This window comes from Oncorhynchus mykiss, chromosome 26 (assembly GCF_013265735.2).
Source record: "Oncorhynchus mykiss isolate Arlee chromosome 26, USDA_OmykA_1.1, whole genome shotgun sequence".
In the NCBI taxonomy this organism is placed as follows: Eukaryota; Metazoa; Chordata; class Actinopteri; order Salmoniformes; family Salmonidae; genus Oncorhynchus; species Oncorhynchus mykiss.
The window spans coordinates 18405878-18421830 of record NC_048590.1 but is presented as its reverse complement, the minus strand read 5'-3'; the positions used below and the strand labels follow the sequence as shown (position 1 = coordinate 18421830).

Here is a 15953-nt window from a genome sequence, read left to right as displayed (position 1 = left end):
TTTGTGGGCTTCCCAGCCATTGGCCATAGAGGTTATGTTGTAGTAATCAACTGCTAGAGCGCAAATCTGCTCCATGATTAAACATAGAGAGCAGATAAACCGTTCCCCGTTGTGGCCGCTTCCAGAAGGTTGAAACACAGGACATGAGCTCCCGATTAGTTTGGGTTTGGGAGGAAGCCGAGGCTTGACACTACGGAAATGACTGTGAGGGCTGGAGCTCCTTGATTAGGACTGAGCAGATGAGATTACAAGAACTACTGATTTTCAAAATGTGTAATAAGTCAACGAGAGGCCTTTATAGTGAAGCTAGCTATAACCTCTGATGTGAGGACAGGAAGTGAGTCAGGGCATATATTTTAACAGTACGGCCCTTTGCATCATGGAAGTTTGGACGTCATGATTTAAAGGCAGATGTGTGACTAACTACTCTATACTGACAATTCCCTTCTTTACAAAGTCTTCATCAACGGTAGATACAAAGTCCTAAAGGCGCACTCCGTATATTGTATGATTTCTGAATCTGATTTCTGTTTTAAATGAGCTATGTTGGGAGTAACATATTAATTGAAATATGACAATTATAATATCTGTTGGTTTTATTGGTCCTGTAAATGAAAAATTACAGCATTTTTTTTTTTTTACAAATGAAGAGCTTTCTTTTGTAGTTACCCATAAAGCAGTGCCTGTGCAGTTTGTTTTTGAGAGAAGGTATGAAGGGCAAAGTGCAACACCATGATGAAATCCTATGGCAATTTTAACTCAAGTCTAAAAACCTGAAGGGAATATATTCTGGGAATTAATGGTTTCAACATGTGAGTCTAAGGAAAGCAACATGAAAGCGTTGCCTAAGTCTATTTTCTCAAACAACTAAGTGGCTTTCTCTTTCATTTTTCCCGAGCATCGCTTCAGGTTTCTTCAACTCCACACATCTCGCTATCATAAAAAAACAAGCCAGTGTCTTATTCGTTTGGATTGTTGTTGGTGTTAACAGTGCTGTACCAGCTTGTTTTTCGTTTCAGAGAAACTGTTCCAAAATATAGTAAATTTGTGAATTTATGTCCTGGTCAAAACACTGAGCTAAAATGTTTTATTACAGTACTAGATCGTTCAAGTTGAACTGTCAAGGTAACATGACCTAGATGCCCTTTCTATTTTACCGAATTAGACATTTGATGTAATCACTTTCGGTGTTTAAAAACATGGCAGTGTACATTGTATTCCTTACTGAATGTATCCAATTCCCTATTTCCACTTAACTGTGTCTTGTACTTCACTTTATTTAGAGTGAGCATCCAGCCGCCACAGTCTAGCTGAGCTGAATTAACACCGATTGTGAAGTGGAATGCTTCCACCATGTTGCATAATTTACCCCCTTCCAAACACCAGATCTAGAGTGCATTGTAGACGCCATCTGTAAGCACTGGAAAGTGAGAAGGGCACAACCCTCTGCATCAGGTTGGTGTCATTTAAGTAACCTCTTGCTGGCTGAATTGATTAAAACGACCACGTATTCACCATTAAAACGTTGAAGTATGTACAGTGTTAGAGATGGGAGGGGGAGATGTTTTGATTTGGGATGGGAGGGGGTTATAAAGTCGGTTCCCTCCCAATCCTCGCCCCCAGGCACATTCACATTGAGATCAGTCAGACGAGTTCTTGTAAACTCGACATCTCCACTCTCTAAGGGGCTATGCAGCGTACTGCTGGCCCATAGCAAATGAACCATGACAAGAACCCTGCTATTTTTAAAGAGCACACTTCACAAGGCATCGACTCTCCTTCACTAGCTGTGATGAACATCAAGGATCACACACAAAGTACTGGACTGGGTTAAACAACTGTCTCAATGGTCAAGACAGTCAGTGCGACACAACCAATAGCTGACCACTTGAAACAAAAATAACTGCCAAAATGGAAAATGAGAAGAGCTTCCAGCAATATCATTAGGTCAAGGCACTGCCACATTCCATTGAGTGTCCTCTGAGTCCTACAGAGTGACTTTTAGTACATTTCCCAGACACCACTTTTAAGGACAGTTATGAAGAGTATGTGAGTCTCTGCATAGGAAAATCAAGCTTCCTTTTCAAGAATCAACCCTGGTCTGCAAAATTAAGCATCTCAGTCACACAGCACACCTCTCACTCTGTCACATGCAAGGACCAGTTCAGATCGATGTAAAGTAACACATACTGGAACATAGTTATAATATATGCATGATTAAATATCTACTGCTCCGAGAAGTATGAATGTCTGTAATTATGCCTATGGTCTGCATGGCATTTAGGGGGATTTCATTTATTCATTTTGAATTTTTCATTCTTGAGGCTGTGCCTTAAGCACAGTTCCTCTCAAGGGAACCCTGTAGACTCCCATGACTACAGCTAATATCTAAACAGCTAAATAGCTATGTGCACAATATCATATCTCTCTCTTTAAGTGCACAGCTCTATACAGCACATATCTACAGAAGAAGCAGATCCCCTCCCTCCCTACCAATTACAGCTAGAACCACGACCCCTGCTGTGACAGAGGATGGTGACAAATCTCTCTCTCTCTCTGCCCTACGGTATTATCTTAGTTCTTCTGTCAAATAGGCTTGCCCTCTCTTTAAGACTAATCTCACTAAACTGACTGCCTCCCTTCAGATCTACAGGGTCTGTTGCTGAGGGGCTTTGATAAAAAAAAACTGCCATACAGCCCCAGTCCAATTCCCCAAATTACTGATGATGCTCGAGGGACAAGCGAGAGAGTACTGGAGAAAGCCCACTCATCTCACTTACCAGCTTAGACAAGATCTCAGAGGCAGATACGCCGCCGTAGCCCTGCAAAAATGTAATACCACCGTGTGGGAAATCTCATGGGATTAACGTCTATAACGCGTTTATCATCATCTTTGTCCCCATAGGTACGAATAATGAATCTCGTTGCTTTCTCTCCTTCTTTTTGTGTTTTTATCATGGAGGCGAGAGCAGACATGTAATGCTTCTCACGTCGCTCTGCCCCTCCACGCGCCACAGTCTGCCTGCCTCTTAACATGTGGCTGGTGCTCTCACCGCCTCCTCCAGTCACTTCAGCAGCGACGTGAGGCTCTGTGATACGCGCATCGCATGCCTCCCTCTCCCCCCTCAGCCCAGGCTCTGCTGTTCAGGCTGCAATTAGGAGCTGCTGTTTGTTCTATCTGATTCTCTGTGTCACTCTCCACATCAGGGGCCACAGAGCAGACTCCAACAAGAGGAGAGGAGAGGGACTATAACAGGAAACGTGACCAGGGGAACTGGGCTGATCTCTGTGGCCACTGGGCTGGCCTGGAAGTCCTGAGTGCTACCCTCTGAGAAGAGAATCAGACAGGTCCACAGCCAACAGCTAACAATACTACTGCTCTTACACTTAGGATCTACCTGTGACTTATACGCATTGGACGAGCTAAAAAGGAAGAGATCTGAAAATAATTCATCTCTGGTAAGTCATTCCAGTAATTTCTACCGTATGAATAGGTTTGTTTCTATTGTAAAGTTTGGTTACGAATAACTCATAATATTTTATCATTTGTGTGGCTCCGTACAAAATGTATGATTTAAATACCACATCGATACAGTATGGTGTATCTCATTGCGTCTCAAACTGATTTAATCTTTTACCACACTGGACAACAGCAACTGATTTGATAACATTAGCCCTGAGTGTAAGGCTGAACCCTCGAGACAATTTGATACCAGATTGACTATGTTGATGTGTGCTACGCTAATACTCTGTAGCCACAAGGGAGAAATGCATCTGAAGAAATCCTGAAACCATCTGTGCAACATATTGAGGCTTGTACTCTATGATGTAAGTTTAAGGAAACTCATCCTCAGATATCATTTTCCTTTCAAAAGTAGACAAAAAAAATAGCATTGTATTTGTTTACCTATACCAGATTTGTGACAGTGTTAATAACGTTGAATTGTTTCAGATACTGTACACAGATAGAGACTCTAAAACGAATTGTTGACGCTTGAAATGATGACAATGAAGCCGAACATACAGCCAAACACTAGGATAGCAGTTAAACTCGTCAAATAACATCTAATGACACCGAACGAATCCTTTTTAGAGAATCTCATGTAAAAGAAGGGTGGTAGAAGAGCTCAGGGAAGAGGTGGGATAGATAGACACTGTCTGTCAGACTCCGAGAACAAGTGCTGCCAGAGAGAGAGAGAGCCAGTGAGTCCAGTGTGATGTTGTGTGGGTGAACCAGGGCTGAGGAGACGGCTCATCCGTGACAGTTTCCTAGAGGAGTGAGTAGGCAGACAGATTGTTGAAAGCTGCTCTGTGATTAAAGCTGTTTTAATCTACAGTGGGCAAACACACACACCCACACGCACATATTGTACGTCGCTTAATTCTACAGTATCATCACAGTATTGAGGCTGGCGTGTTCGTTGATCTTGGATAGTCAGAATTCAACATATTGTGAATGCTGAGTGCTTGCCTTGATAGTACCAAATATTGCTTATTTTTCGACTAATGTTACACTCCAGTATATGATTAGAGATTGCAGGTGCATCAGGTCAGGTTGTATATCCATAAACTGATGAATTGATTTGGATATTCCATATAACTTTGTGTGCTACTTGGGATTGGAACACATGACCAATTGTCTCAGGCATACCAATAAGCCTGTGAACTGTGTGAGTCATAGCCTACTAAGATGAATTCAAGCAGGAATAACGTACAGCATATTTCAAAATACAGGACCGTAATTCCTCTTTTTTTCTTCCAATACGATAAGCTGCCTTATTGAGAACTTCTGAAAAATGTCTATATGGTCATCAAATCTGACATTTGCATAGACAGCATTTATAATGACACAGACCGAGAAATGGACTTTCAGTTATCATTGAATGGCATTCAAATGAAAGGTCAATGGACTCGCTTTGAGGAGAACACGAAGCTGACATTCTGGATATAAGTTGGCCCATCATTTGGAACTTTAAATGGGTTTGATCCATCTGAACTAGGTATAGCTGAGGCTCTGAATGAAATACTTTACCATTGTTCCGATAGCATCCTTCCTACACCAACTCATTTAACACATTGTTTAAAAATCCCATTGTTTTCTCCTTAACTCTCGCTACTGCTCAAGAAAATTGTCAGAGAAAGAGAGAGCCAGAGAGACTGAGAGAGAGGGAGAGAAAGAGAGAGGGGGGAGAAGACGGAGGGGGCAGAAATTGAATTGCAGGAAGGGTGTGAGGCCACAGTAGCATTAGCGTAATGATGACCCTTCATTAGAAATTGGAATGTTATTTTCCCAAGGGCATTGTGTTTACACTTCCTCTCCTTGATAAAAGGCCAGACTTCACATCATGACCTCATGTATCAGAACAAGGAGACATTTAAAAATATATATTTTTGACAGAGTGGGACATCCATGATTATGAAGACAGCTACAAACAGTGACAATTGAGGATGTCTATCTCTAAAGTACCTGGAGTTTTAAAAAGGTCTCTCTCCTTTATGGGACAAACTTCAGGGCGTGGCAGGAAGGACATCAAATGACGCATAGTTAACACATACGATTAGGAGTAACAAGACAACCATACATTGGAAAGTTTGTTTGACTCTTTACGTTATAGCACAGAGTAAATGTTTTCCAACAAACAATATTTAGCTGTTCCGATAAATAGCTGAACACAAGATTCAATAAGATATGGAACAACAAAACGTGTTGAGATATTTACCTGGTGCCAAGTGCATTACCTCAAAGGCCCAGATAAGCCCATTGTCAGTGTGGAGAAGATAAGAGACTTTCTTATCTGTGCTGTATGGGGTTGTAACGAAAGTCATTCGATTATAGTCATTTTTTGGACTTAAGAATGTGATATTAAGCTATTTGGGAACATTTACAAACCATAATCCACTTCATCTTAATATCCAATGCTACGGGCTGGCAACAATAAGAGTGGAATAATCCAGACAAAGTACATTATCTGGGATGGACTTCTTTAATGCTTAGCTATCCTCTTGACCACAAAGAAAGCGTCCATTTAAAGAAGGTGTCCATTCAACTTTTCTAGTGGAAAACTCCCAAAAGTGCCAAACCTACAGCCAAGCTTAATTAAACGTACCTAAAGTAATAGCTAAGCAATTGAAAGAAGGCAAATCACTTTTGAGCCAGGTGTGTTGCCTGAGACGTGAGTGGTCTCAATGGCCCAAATTTAATTCTCTGCTACTCCTCTGCTTCTCCCTTGCTTCCTTCAGATGATGAGACAGTCTGCATGGAGGCAGATGACTGGGCCAGAGATGTGGATGGGTCTCTTTGCCTTGGCCGTGACCCTCAGTCTAACCATGGCTGAACATGTGGTCCAGAGGCCAGCACTCCAAACCAGCCCAGTTCTCCACAGGCACAAGAGAGAGTGGTTGTGGAACAACCTTTATGTAGAGGAGGAAAGGCCAACCAACAAACAATACTATATCGGAAAGGTATGTCGTTGTTTTACCATGTAGGTGTACCTTGGAGGCTCTGGTAGAATGCCAGAGAGTTGAATGAGAATATACAGCAACAATATATCTGATAGATAGGATGTCTTATCTTAAAATTGTCTTCTGTTTTTCTATTTGTAGTTAAAGTCAACTAAATCTGGTGACAGGACACACTATGTCATTAAAGGAGAAGGTGCCAACACTATCTTCAAAGTGGATGAAAAAGGACACATCTATGTCACTGAACGATTGGATCGAGAGGAGAAAAGCAAATACCTTCTAAGTGCCAAGCTGTTTGATACGAGCAACATATTGGTGGAGAAAGTGGAGGAGTTTGTGATCCTGGTTACTGACATCAATGACAACGATCCAGTGTTTACCAAATCATTCAACGCTTCTATCAAAGAGAGATCCAAAAGCGGTACAGGAGGTCAAATAATAAACACAAGGGTGATTGTGCTGGATATTAAAAAGTGCTTTTGCTAAATCACTTCCCTTTATTTCTTCCCTGTGTAGGAACTAAAGTGATAGAAGTCACTGCCACTGATGCAGATGATCCAACGACTGCAAATGGAGAACTTGCTTACACATTATTAGAGGGGGGAGATTTCTTCAATATAGACAACACAACGGGTAGGAGATGCTCATTCATTTGAACTCATACCGCATAAAGTCCATTGTACAGTATCTACATCTCTTCTCAATAATCTTTCCTAATAACCCAATATGAATTTATTGTTGTGCTGAATCAAAGTCATGAATCAAAGACTAAATGAACGTGCTTCATTTCAGGGATTATCACCACCAAGTATGAGAACCTGGACCGTGAGACCCAGAGTAGCTATGTGGTTGTGGTTCAAGCCCAGGATCTGAGAGGACTTAAACAAGGAGGCACCGCCACCACCTCTGTCACAATCGCAGTCAGTGACATCAATGATAACATAGCCACATTTACCAAAAGTAAGGGCAAAATAGAACATCCCTGACTGCTATATAGAGCACATTGACAATGATTGGTCTTATAGGAGCTAAACCTAAATATGAATGGTTGTTATGGAATTCCTAGCAGCAAATGAGGGATTTTTCCCATAATGCCGTCCCTCAGACGTTTCTCTTACTAACATGCAGAGTGTCTTTTTCCCTAGGTTCCTATGTATTTAGTGTGAAAGAGGACATGAAGCGGGGACAGAGAATAGATACCATAGTCCTGGAGGACAGAGATGAGATCCAGAATAAAGACCCAATCTTCTCCATAGAACCTCCATCTGACACCTTTGAAATGGAGCGCAGTCAGATCAAAGACGGCAACCTCATGCTGAAACAGGTATTTCACTCATCCTGAACTGTTACTTTATTTTTATCACCAAAAAAAAAAAAACTATCCACATTTGTCTCTATCGTGCAACCAGGTTGAACGCTTTCCCAAAGTGTCCTAAACTCTACAGTAGATATGAGCATCACAGAGGGATGCAAAACACTAAACTATACAGTAGCAGAGAAAATTTAACTGCTTAAAGTATTCTGGGGAGAGAAAAAAAAAGATCAGTACAGTCTGTACATTATAGGTAACGATGTAGGGAACATATATGAGTGGGACACATTTGCTGAAGATTATACATGTAGTCCATGTACTGAGTTTTTTCCTGAACATTCCTTAACTTCTTTTCAGGGACTGGATTATGAAACCAAGAGCAGCTACACGTTCTTTGTGCAAGTGAGGGAGAACCACTTGCAGTCCCCTGTGGATAATAAGGACAATCCAGTGATCAAGGCCCAGGTGACCATCCAGGTGCTAGACGTTGATGAGCAGCCAGAATTCAGCCAGAACATCTACAACTTTAATGTGATAGAGGAAATTATGGTCAATAATATTGGAGTCGTTTCAGCCAGAGACCCTGATAAAGCCAACAAGGCCATAAGGTATTCAACACCTTCACTAATTGACACATGCTGCTGAAGCTAGAATTAACATAGAACTCTTTTCTGAGAGGCGATTTCGACAATGTTTCAATGCCCCCTCTACAGGTATTCCATCGAGGACAAGGACAGTCCCATTGGTATCAACCCCATAACTGGACAACTTTTCACAGTGAGGAAGCTGGATCGGGAGCTTGTAGCGAATCACATGTTCCAGGTTAAAGCTAAGGAGGAACCCAATGGTATGGCATTAGCCATCATCTTTAATCTTATTCATACCCGTTTATTGCGTGAAATGTAATTCATGTCCAAAACATTTTTTTATCTTAATAACTAGTAGGGTTTAGGTGTTTCCCAATAATAAAATGATGTTTCCCATCTCCTCTTCAGGACTGGAATCTTTTGTGAACGTCAACATACTGGTCATTGATATCAATGACAACAAACCAGAGCTGTCCATTGAAGAGATATTTGTTTGTGAAAATGATATGGCTGGCACGGTAGGATTTTTTTCCAGAGTTCGATGTCATCTAAGCCATCAAACTTTTCTGAAACTTGCATGAAGTCTTTCTTAAAATGTTTTCCCCTCACACAGGTGATTGGGACCATAAGTGCGACAGACAAAGATTATAATTTGCCCGCATTCAGCTTCACATTGGTGAAGCCGAACGGCAACTTTTCGGTCGTCGATAACAACGGTGAGCGAGCTGATCATTTCAATGCATGAACATGGGACAAGTGCCACCTTTATTATGTCAGCTTGAGCTGTGCAGGCAGACACATTCTACTAATGCTAAGCTGTTGGTTGGTGTGAGGGGCGGTGAGGTGGGTATAACAGGGACAATGTGGGGGTGAATGGCTGGTTCAGATATGTGCTCAGGATAGCACCGTGCTCCCCAGTGGCAGAGGAATCAGCCAGGGCAGCGCTCCGTTCTAAAGCAATCTGACGTCTGAACGTTCTCCATCTAGTCGGGCGGAAACAAAAACAGCAACAAACCTGCCGAGAGCCCCTGAAATATTCATGACGTACAAGCTCTTTAAAACCAGCAGCCCTTCATTACATATTTGGAGAGCAACAGTGACGACCTCAGAGGCACTCTGGCTGGGGAACATTTTCAGCGTAGCACTGGGGTGGCCTGGTCCAGTCTGTGCTGCCTCGTTGGCTGCACTGCATAATGAACTGATGTGACATTTCACCATGTAATGATCAGCCAGGAACACGGAACACTGGGAGTAGGCTGCACATTAGCCCAGTGCAACTAGAGAGAAGGTCATAGCGCCGGAAGACCAGAAGAATAGTGAGAAGTTGTTCTTACTTTAGTGATGATGTGCATGTTAAGGCCATATCTCTAGCTTTGATGTACCGTACGTACTGCAGTACGTCCTTCATAGCTTCTATTTCTGAATGGTTGTATACTGTATTTCTACTTATTAGGCCAACCAAATTGAACATATAAAATGAGTATGCCACGTTTCTAGCCACATGTACTGGCACCTAAAGCTCATGGAGATAATCATATCCAATCCACATGGGACTAACCATGTGGAAAAGCTTAATTCCTAGATCTAGTTTCGGCGCACATTCAATTATCCTGCTATGAGGATTCGTACCTACTGCGATTTTAGGGATTTTGTTAGTGCGGAAAAGTTTCCCTTACACATAAACTCTCAGATTCAACAGTCTGCTTATTATGTAGATGCAAAAGTCTACACATAAGTATATTGTAGCTAAGAGCATTCCACCATTGGAACCAATGCACTATCTATGAAGACCCATTTAATGTATAAAAATGTCCTCCAAATCTAACCATGGCAAACCTCTGATAACTAACATTGTTTCTTGTCCCCCTCTCCTAGACAACACATCTAACATAGTCCTGAAACATGGAGGCTTCAGCCTGGAGGACTCCAGGGATTATGTAATAGAGATTGGGATCAGCGATGGAGGCAGGCCTCCCATGAGCAGCATCACCACTCTGCCTATCAAAGTGTGCAGGTGTGACAACAAGAGGATTCACACCCAGTGCAAAGCAGCCCAACTAAAAATGGGTGTGGGTGTCTACACCCTGATTCCTATACTGTGCATCCTGACTATTCTGAGTGAGTCAATCTCTCCTCTACTATATCCAGTCCTCTCCATTTGAGAACTTCTTAGGGATTGCCCCCTTTTTTTTCAATTTCCACCGTTAATGACATACCCTAATCTAATTGCCTGTAACTCAGGCCCTGGAGCAAGGATACGCATATTGTTGGTACAATTTGAAAGGAACCACTTTGAAGTTTGTGGAAATGTGAATTGAATGTGATCTGGTAGAAGAAAATACAAAGAAAAAAAACCAACCGTTTTCTTTTTCTTCCACCATCTTTGAAATGCAACAGAAAGGGCCCACATCTAGCCATCCCGATGGTTGTAATTCCGATGGTGTCCACAAGATGGCAACAGTATATGTGCAAAGTTTCAGACGGATAACTTGAAGTATGAGCACACTACATGACATTTAGTTTGAAGTCACCCAGGTACATTGGGCAAATCGTGAAGGAGACATTCACATTCACATGACATTTTTCTGCAAGAATATTGTCAAATCTGTATACTTGGACTTTGATTTAGCTTTTCCAGTATTCGTAGCCATATTAGAAGTTCAACATTAGCAAAACACCGAGTTTTTATAACTTCATAACTCTCTCCATATTCTTATCATTTTTGTCCAAAAGGAAAAGGCTTGCTGTCGCACAAGGTTAGCAGCTACATTTTGCGACAGATACGGGGTTTCCCGACACTGCCGTAAAGCCCAGCTTATTGGCTATCTAGCTAGCTTTGTTTGACCCCGATTGGTGCGTAGTTAACAAAGTTAGTTGATTAAGTGAAAACCTGCCTGCGTCATCGGCGTGCCATGAAGGCGTCGCTCTCTGACCAAATATGGTGTCCTATAGGATATACCACACCCCTAATGATATAATGGAGTCCGGTTACGTTCTAGGATCTCTGAGGAATAAATACAAATGCGATTTGAGTAGTTGAATCAATGTTTAGGGTTCGATTTTTACAGATTCCTATCTTTGCAAATTGAACGGGTGGTAATACAAAATCGATCGTGCATGCTATATGGACCTTTTTAGGATATGAAAAAGGATTTTATCTAACAAAACAACATTTCATGCTATCTCTGGGACCCTTTGGATGATAAATCAGAGCAGGATTTCAGAATGTAAGTACATATTTCACCTTCAGAGAGGAATTTATCAAACCTATCGCTGTGAAAAAAAGTGTTTTGTTGTTAGGAGCTCTTCTCAAACAATAGCATGGCACTTTTTCGCAGTAATAGCTACTGTGAATTGGACAGTGCAGTTATATTAACAAGAATTTAAGCTTTCAGCCGATATAAGACACTTATATGTACCGACATTTGTTGATTTTCTCAAATCTGCGATAGTGACACAAGGCGCTGCACGATTTACAACTGTCCTGTTAACGGGGTGCCTATCTTAACTGGCATTATATCACAACACTGTCCCTTATTAAGACATATTATAAAATAGAGCAATCGTCTAAGAAATAAACAACAGAGATCATTAAACAAGGTACTTCAGCTCAAGGTGTTCTTGGGTAAGATCATGAAGTATTTACGACACAAGTAGAAGGATAGGTTTTTATTAACGAGAAATGTGAATAATTCCGATGATGGGGGATGGGCAAATAATTTCTATCTTTTGTTTGTTTATTTTTTGGGACCTAGTTGAAGAGTTTTACCTCAGTAACTGATTGGATAAATAACACTCAAGATTGCAGGACAAGCAAAGTAAATAGTGGAAGGAACGTGAAGCATTGAGCTGAATGTTCTCTTTGATACTTTCTCTGCTCTGCTGTCTTGGGAGAAAACCATTTGTCATATTAGATGAGCCATGTGCCAGAGATGTTTTGTCAAAAGCTCATATCTGAAGCAGAGAGCAATTGCACTGCTGCAGTAGGCTTCTACAAAAGCAGATAATGTGGGAAAAACATGAGAAGAATGGGAAGGCTAATGAGAAGATAATGAGAAGATGATCAGTTATTCAGCTGTCTTGTTAAGACACAGAATGAAGTGGTGATTAACTATTAAACATTGAAGTCATTATCGTATGAATCCCAAAGAAATATACTGGGGACCCATTCGACAAAGTATTTTCTCACACCCGATTTCATTTGCCTCATGAAATATATATATATATATATATATATAACTGTATATATATTTTCCCGCTTCTATTTTCTTCTGTGTGACATAAATATTAAACATGTTTTCTTCCTCGTTCCAGTCATAGTGATCCTGATCGCTATGAGAAAGCGTCACCAAAAGGACGCCCTGGTCACTCTGGGTAAGAGTGAGATCCACGAGCAGCTAGTGACATACGACGAGGAGGGTGGTGGGGAGATGGACACCAACGGCTACGACGTGTCCATCCTGACCTCAGCTCGGAATGACGGCAGCATGAGCATGAGGCAGGGCCCCAGCCTTTACGCCATGGTGAAGAAACCGCCAACCGCGTGCAAGGGAGACATGGCCGTGATGATCGAGGTGAAGAAAGACGAAGCTGACCATGACAGGGATGGGATCCCCTACGATACCCTGCACATCTACGGCTACGAGGGGCCAGAGTCCCTGGCTGGTAGCCTCAGTTCGCTGGATAGTTCATCCACTGGCTCTAGCCTTGACTATGACTTCTTAAATGACTGGGGCCCTCGCTTCAGAACCCTGGCTGAGCTCTACGGGGTAGATGGGTCTGAGGGAAGTGACTCCCTGTATTGAGCACACTGAGCCTAAAGACCAGCAGGCAGGACGTCTCTCAGCTCTCTCAACTCTTCCTTTGACTAAAAGCACATCAGGATTAACTTCTTCCACTAATCTGTCCAATCATAGCACACTATGATAGGGTCCACTCAAGCGTGTGGACCCTCAGTAATTCTCTCTTCTTCTACCCCCTGTTCCTCCTCCTCTTACTTATCCTTTTTCCTCTCTTTTCTTTTGTTATTATTATTATTATTTTTTTTAAAGAAATTGTGTTTTTATTTCCTCTTTTTTCATTTGATTAGTTATTCGTTTTTTATCAGATTACACACACAGAAATCTGTATGCCTTCATTTTGATCGATTGTGGGTTTTTTTTATGGTTGACTAAACCAACTGTAGCTATGTAGCGAGAGGTTGGTCCTTCAGTGAGTCACAGTGGCGTACTGAGTTGTCTTTCAGACAGAATGACCCTTCTCATCAGCAGCTACTGATGGGAGCCCGGCAGGGAGCCCGGCAGGAAACAATGATAACAGAAGCTCTGAAAGAATTAAAGTCTACTCCCAGTTTATTTGACAGGACTCATCAACACATCAATTGTTGTGGATAAAGCCCAAGTCTCCGAGGTCCTCTGTAACAAAAGTACTACAACCAACTCAGGAAATGTGAAGTAGCTCAATAGTCCTTTGGATGACAACAAAGTCATCTGAATTACTTTAACCTTTTGTCCTAGAGCTACTGCTTCAACATACTCCATCAACACACTGCTTCAACATACTGCTTCAATATTCTTCTTCAACATACTGCTTCAACATACTGCTTCAGCATACAGCATGTGCTTCTGCTCCATTTGCTGAAACAGCTTAATGTAATGAGGGCAATCTACACACGTTCAAGTTTATCATTATCGCTATTGTCCTTCTTGACTGAAGCCATAGCAAAAAGAGAGCAAAGGTTTTCTTCTGTTTTAATTATATTTAGAATGTGGACTGTTTGTTGTATACTGAAGCTTTGCCTACTTGGGACCACTTCTCATAAACCATGGATACAATGTGTGGAAGCTATCTTACCACTTCCCTGTCTGGATCATATACATGGGGAGCAGGACCCCCATCCTTTTTCAAACACCATAGTCCACCCCATACACATTACCCAAACAAAACACTGGAATCAGCTTCCTGCACATATGTGTGTGAGGAAGCCCTCTTCCTGCCCTGTTATCTTGTAAAGTAAAGCAACACATTGTGGCTCGCTTCCTGTTTTCCTGCCTGGGAAAAACCTTTGGAGAGGGACAAATAGATGGAGAACAATGTAAGAGCTATGATGACTTTAAAAACAGGCAACATTTCATTTCTGTGTCGGCCATCTACCAAAGATCAGTATGGTGAAACCTCGGTTTACAATAGTAGCCACTGGTAAACTGTGCTGTAATGTTATGTCTCAAGGTCTTTCTGTATAACATACCTGATCTACTTCGTTCCATGCTATTAATGATCTATTCTATTTCACGAGCTCTTACTTTTAGTGGTGCTCTGTATAATTATCTGTAAACCTTATGGACTATTTTTCAATGGCAATAAGTAACTTGGCAATACGGTATTCATGTTATCGAGATTGTGAGTACTGGAAATGTAGTTGTCTAAACTGTATATAGAAAATGTGCCTCAATATTGATATTGGCCTCACTTCTTTTTGTGTTATTTCAAAATGATTTTACTTGACACTGGTCTTTGTCTGCTGAAAGTGTAAAATATGTAGTTTTCTTTTTTTTACACTTGCAGTGTAATTGATGTGTAATTGTGTATTGATTGATACCGTATGTATGTGTGAGTCCACCTGTGTAAATTGACTCCATTGGTTGTCAGTATTGGGCACCGAAATGAGAAGAGAAAACATTCAAAGGCATTCCTTTCGTATGCAGCTAGATCATTCTGTAGGGGAGCACTGTGTGCCTTGGTTTATGATCATTCTCTTGACGGTGAACACAATCTTTTCTATGGTTTGTATCGTGTAAAACAACAACTTTTTGTTAAGTACCAATTTTGTATGTGTAAAATAAACGTGGCACTCAAATGAGAAGTACAAAAAGTGAGCTCTATTGTTTCAAAGAAATGCACGAAGGAACAGAGTAATATTATACTAAATTGAATTGAACAGACTATGTTAGGATAATATAGCTTTGATGCTTGCTTTAAGCCATGGTAAGTTCTAAGTTTTGGTTTATGTGTTTTGCTGTAAAATAAAGATCGTAATGCCTTTTTAGCCATCTAAATTGGCCTCTTGTAATTGTAAAGTCATTATTGTATGAGAGGGTCATCTTCATGCGAGGCTCAGTCTTCAGGTCCAACAGCAGCTACAGTCCCTGAGGTCTAGAAAGTACACGGGAGGACTGGGTGTGTGTGTGTGAGATTGCAAAGATAACAGAGAGACGAGGGGAAATGCCTCAGTGATGTCACGCCCTCAAACTCCCGGGACTGAAAGAAAACAGCCAGTAGGGAACTTCCTGAGGCTTCATATGTCCTCACATTTTTGTTTGAAATGACCAGGAAATTGTTGGGCCTCTCAGGACATCTGATATATGGTGAGTGCCGCTGTGAATTTGGGCCTCATGAGTCATGTGCTGAAAAGACTTTGATTCGTTAGAGTATAGAAGAACAGTTGGGACAGGGAGAAATATTGCATCACATTTCCCAACGTTCAGCAGCCAAGTGTCCCCTTTCACCATCTTCATTTGCACTGTGAACTGAGGCCTGAGGACTGTGAACCTTGACCAAAAATCTCTTCGTCACAGCACAGGAAGTGCAAGGGG

At 41.5% G+C, this 15953-nt stretch overlaps 1 protein-coding gene across 1 annotated transcript; it reads left to right on the top strand.

Moving 5' to 3' along the window:
* The first annotated feature begins 3079 nt into the window (after positions 1-3079).
* LOC110506352 (cadherin-5) lies at positions 3080-15416 on the top strand. Its single transcript, XM_021585909.2, has 12 exons — positions 3080-3459; positions 6241-6462; positions 6604-6883; positions 6979-7095; positions 7255-7422; positions 7608-7786; positions 8132-8382; positions 8488-8621; positions 8770-8879; positions 8975-9077; positions 10237-10479; positions 12676-15416. The coding sequence occupies exons 2-12, from the start codon at positions 6241-6243 to the stop codon at positions 13164-13166; spliced, it is 2298 nt and encodes a 765-aa protein (XP_021441584.2). The 5' UTR covers positions 3080-3459; the 3' UTR covers positions 13167-15416.
* Positions 15417-15953: the final 537 nt, after the last annotated feature.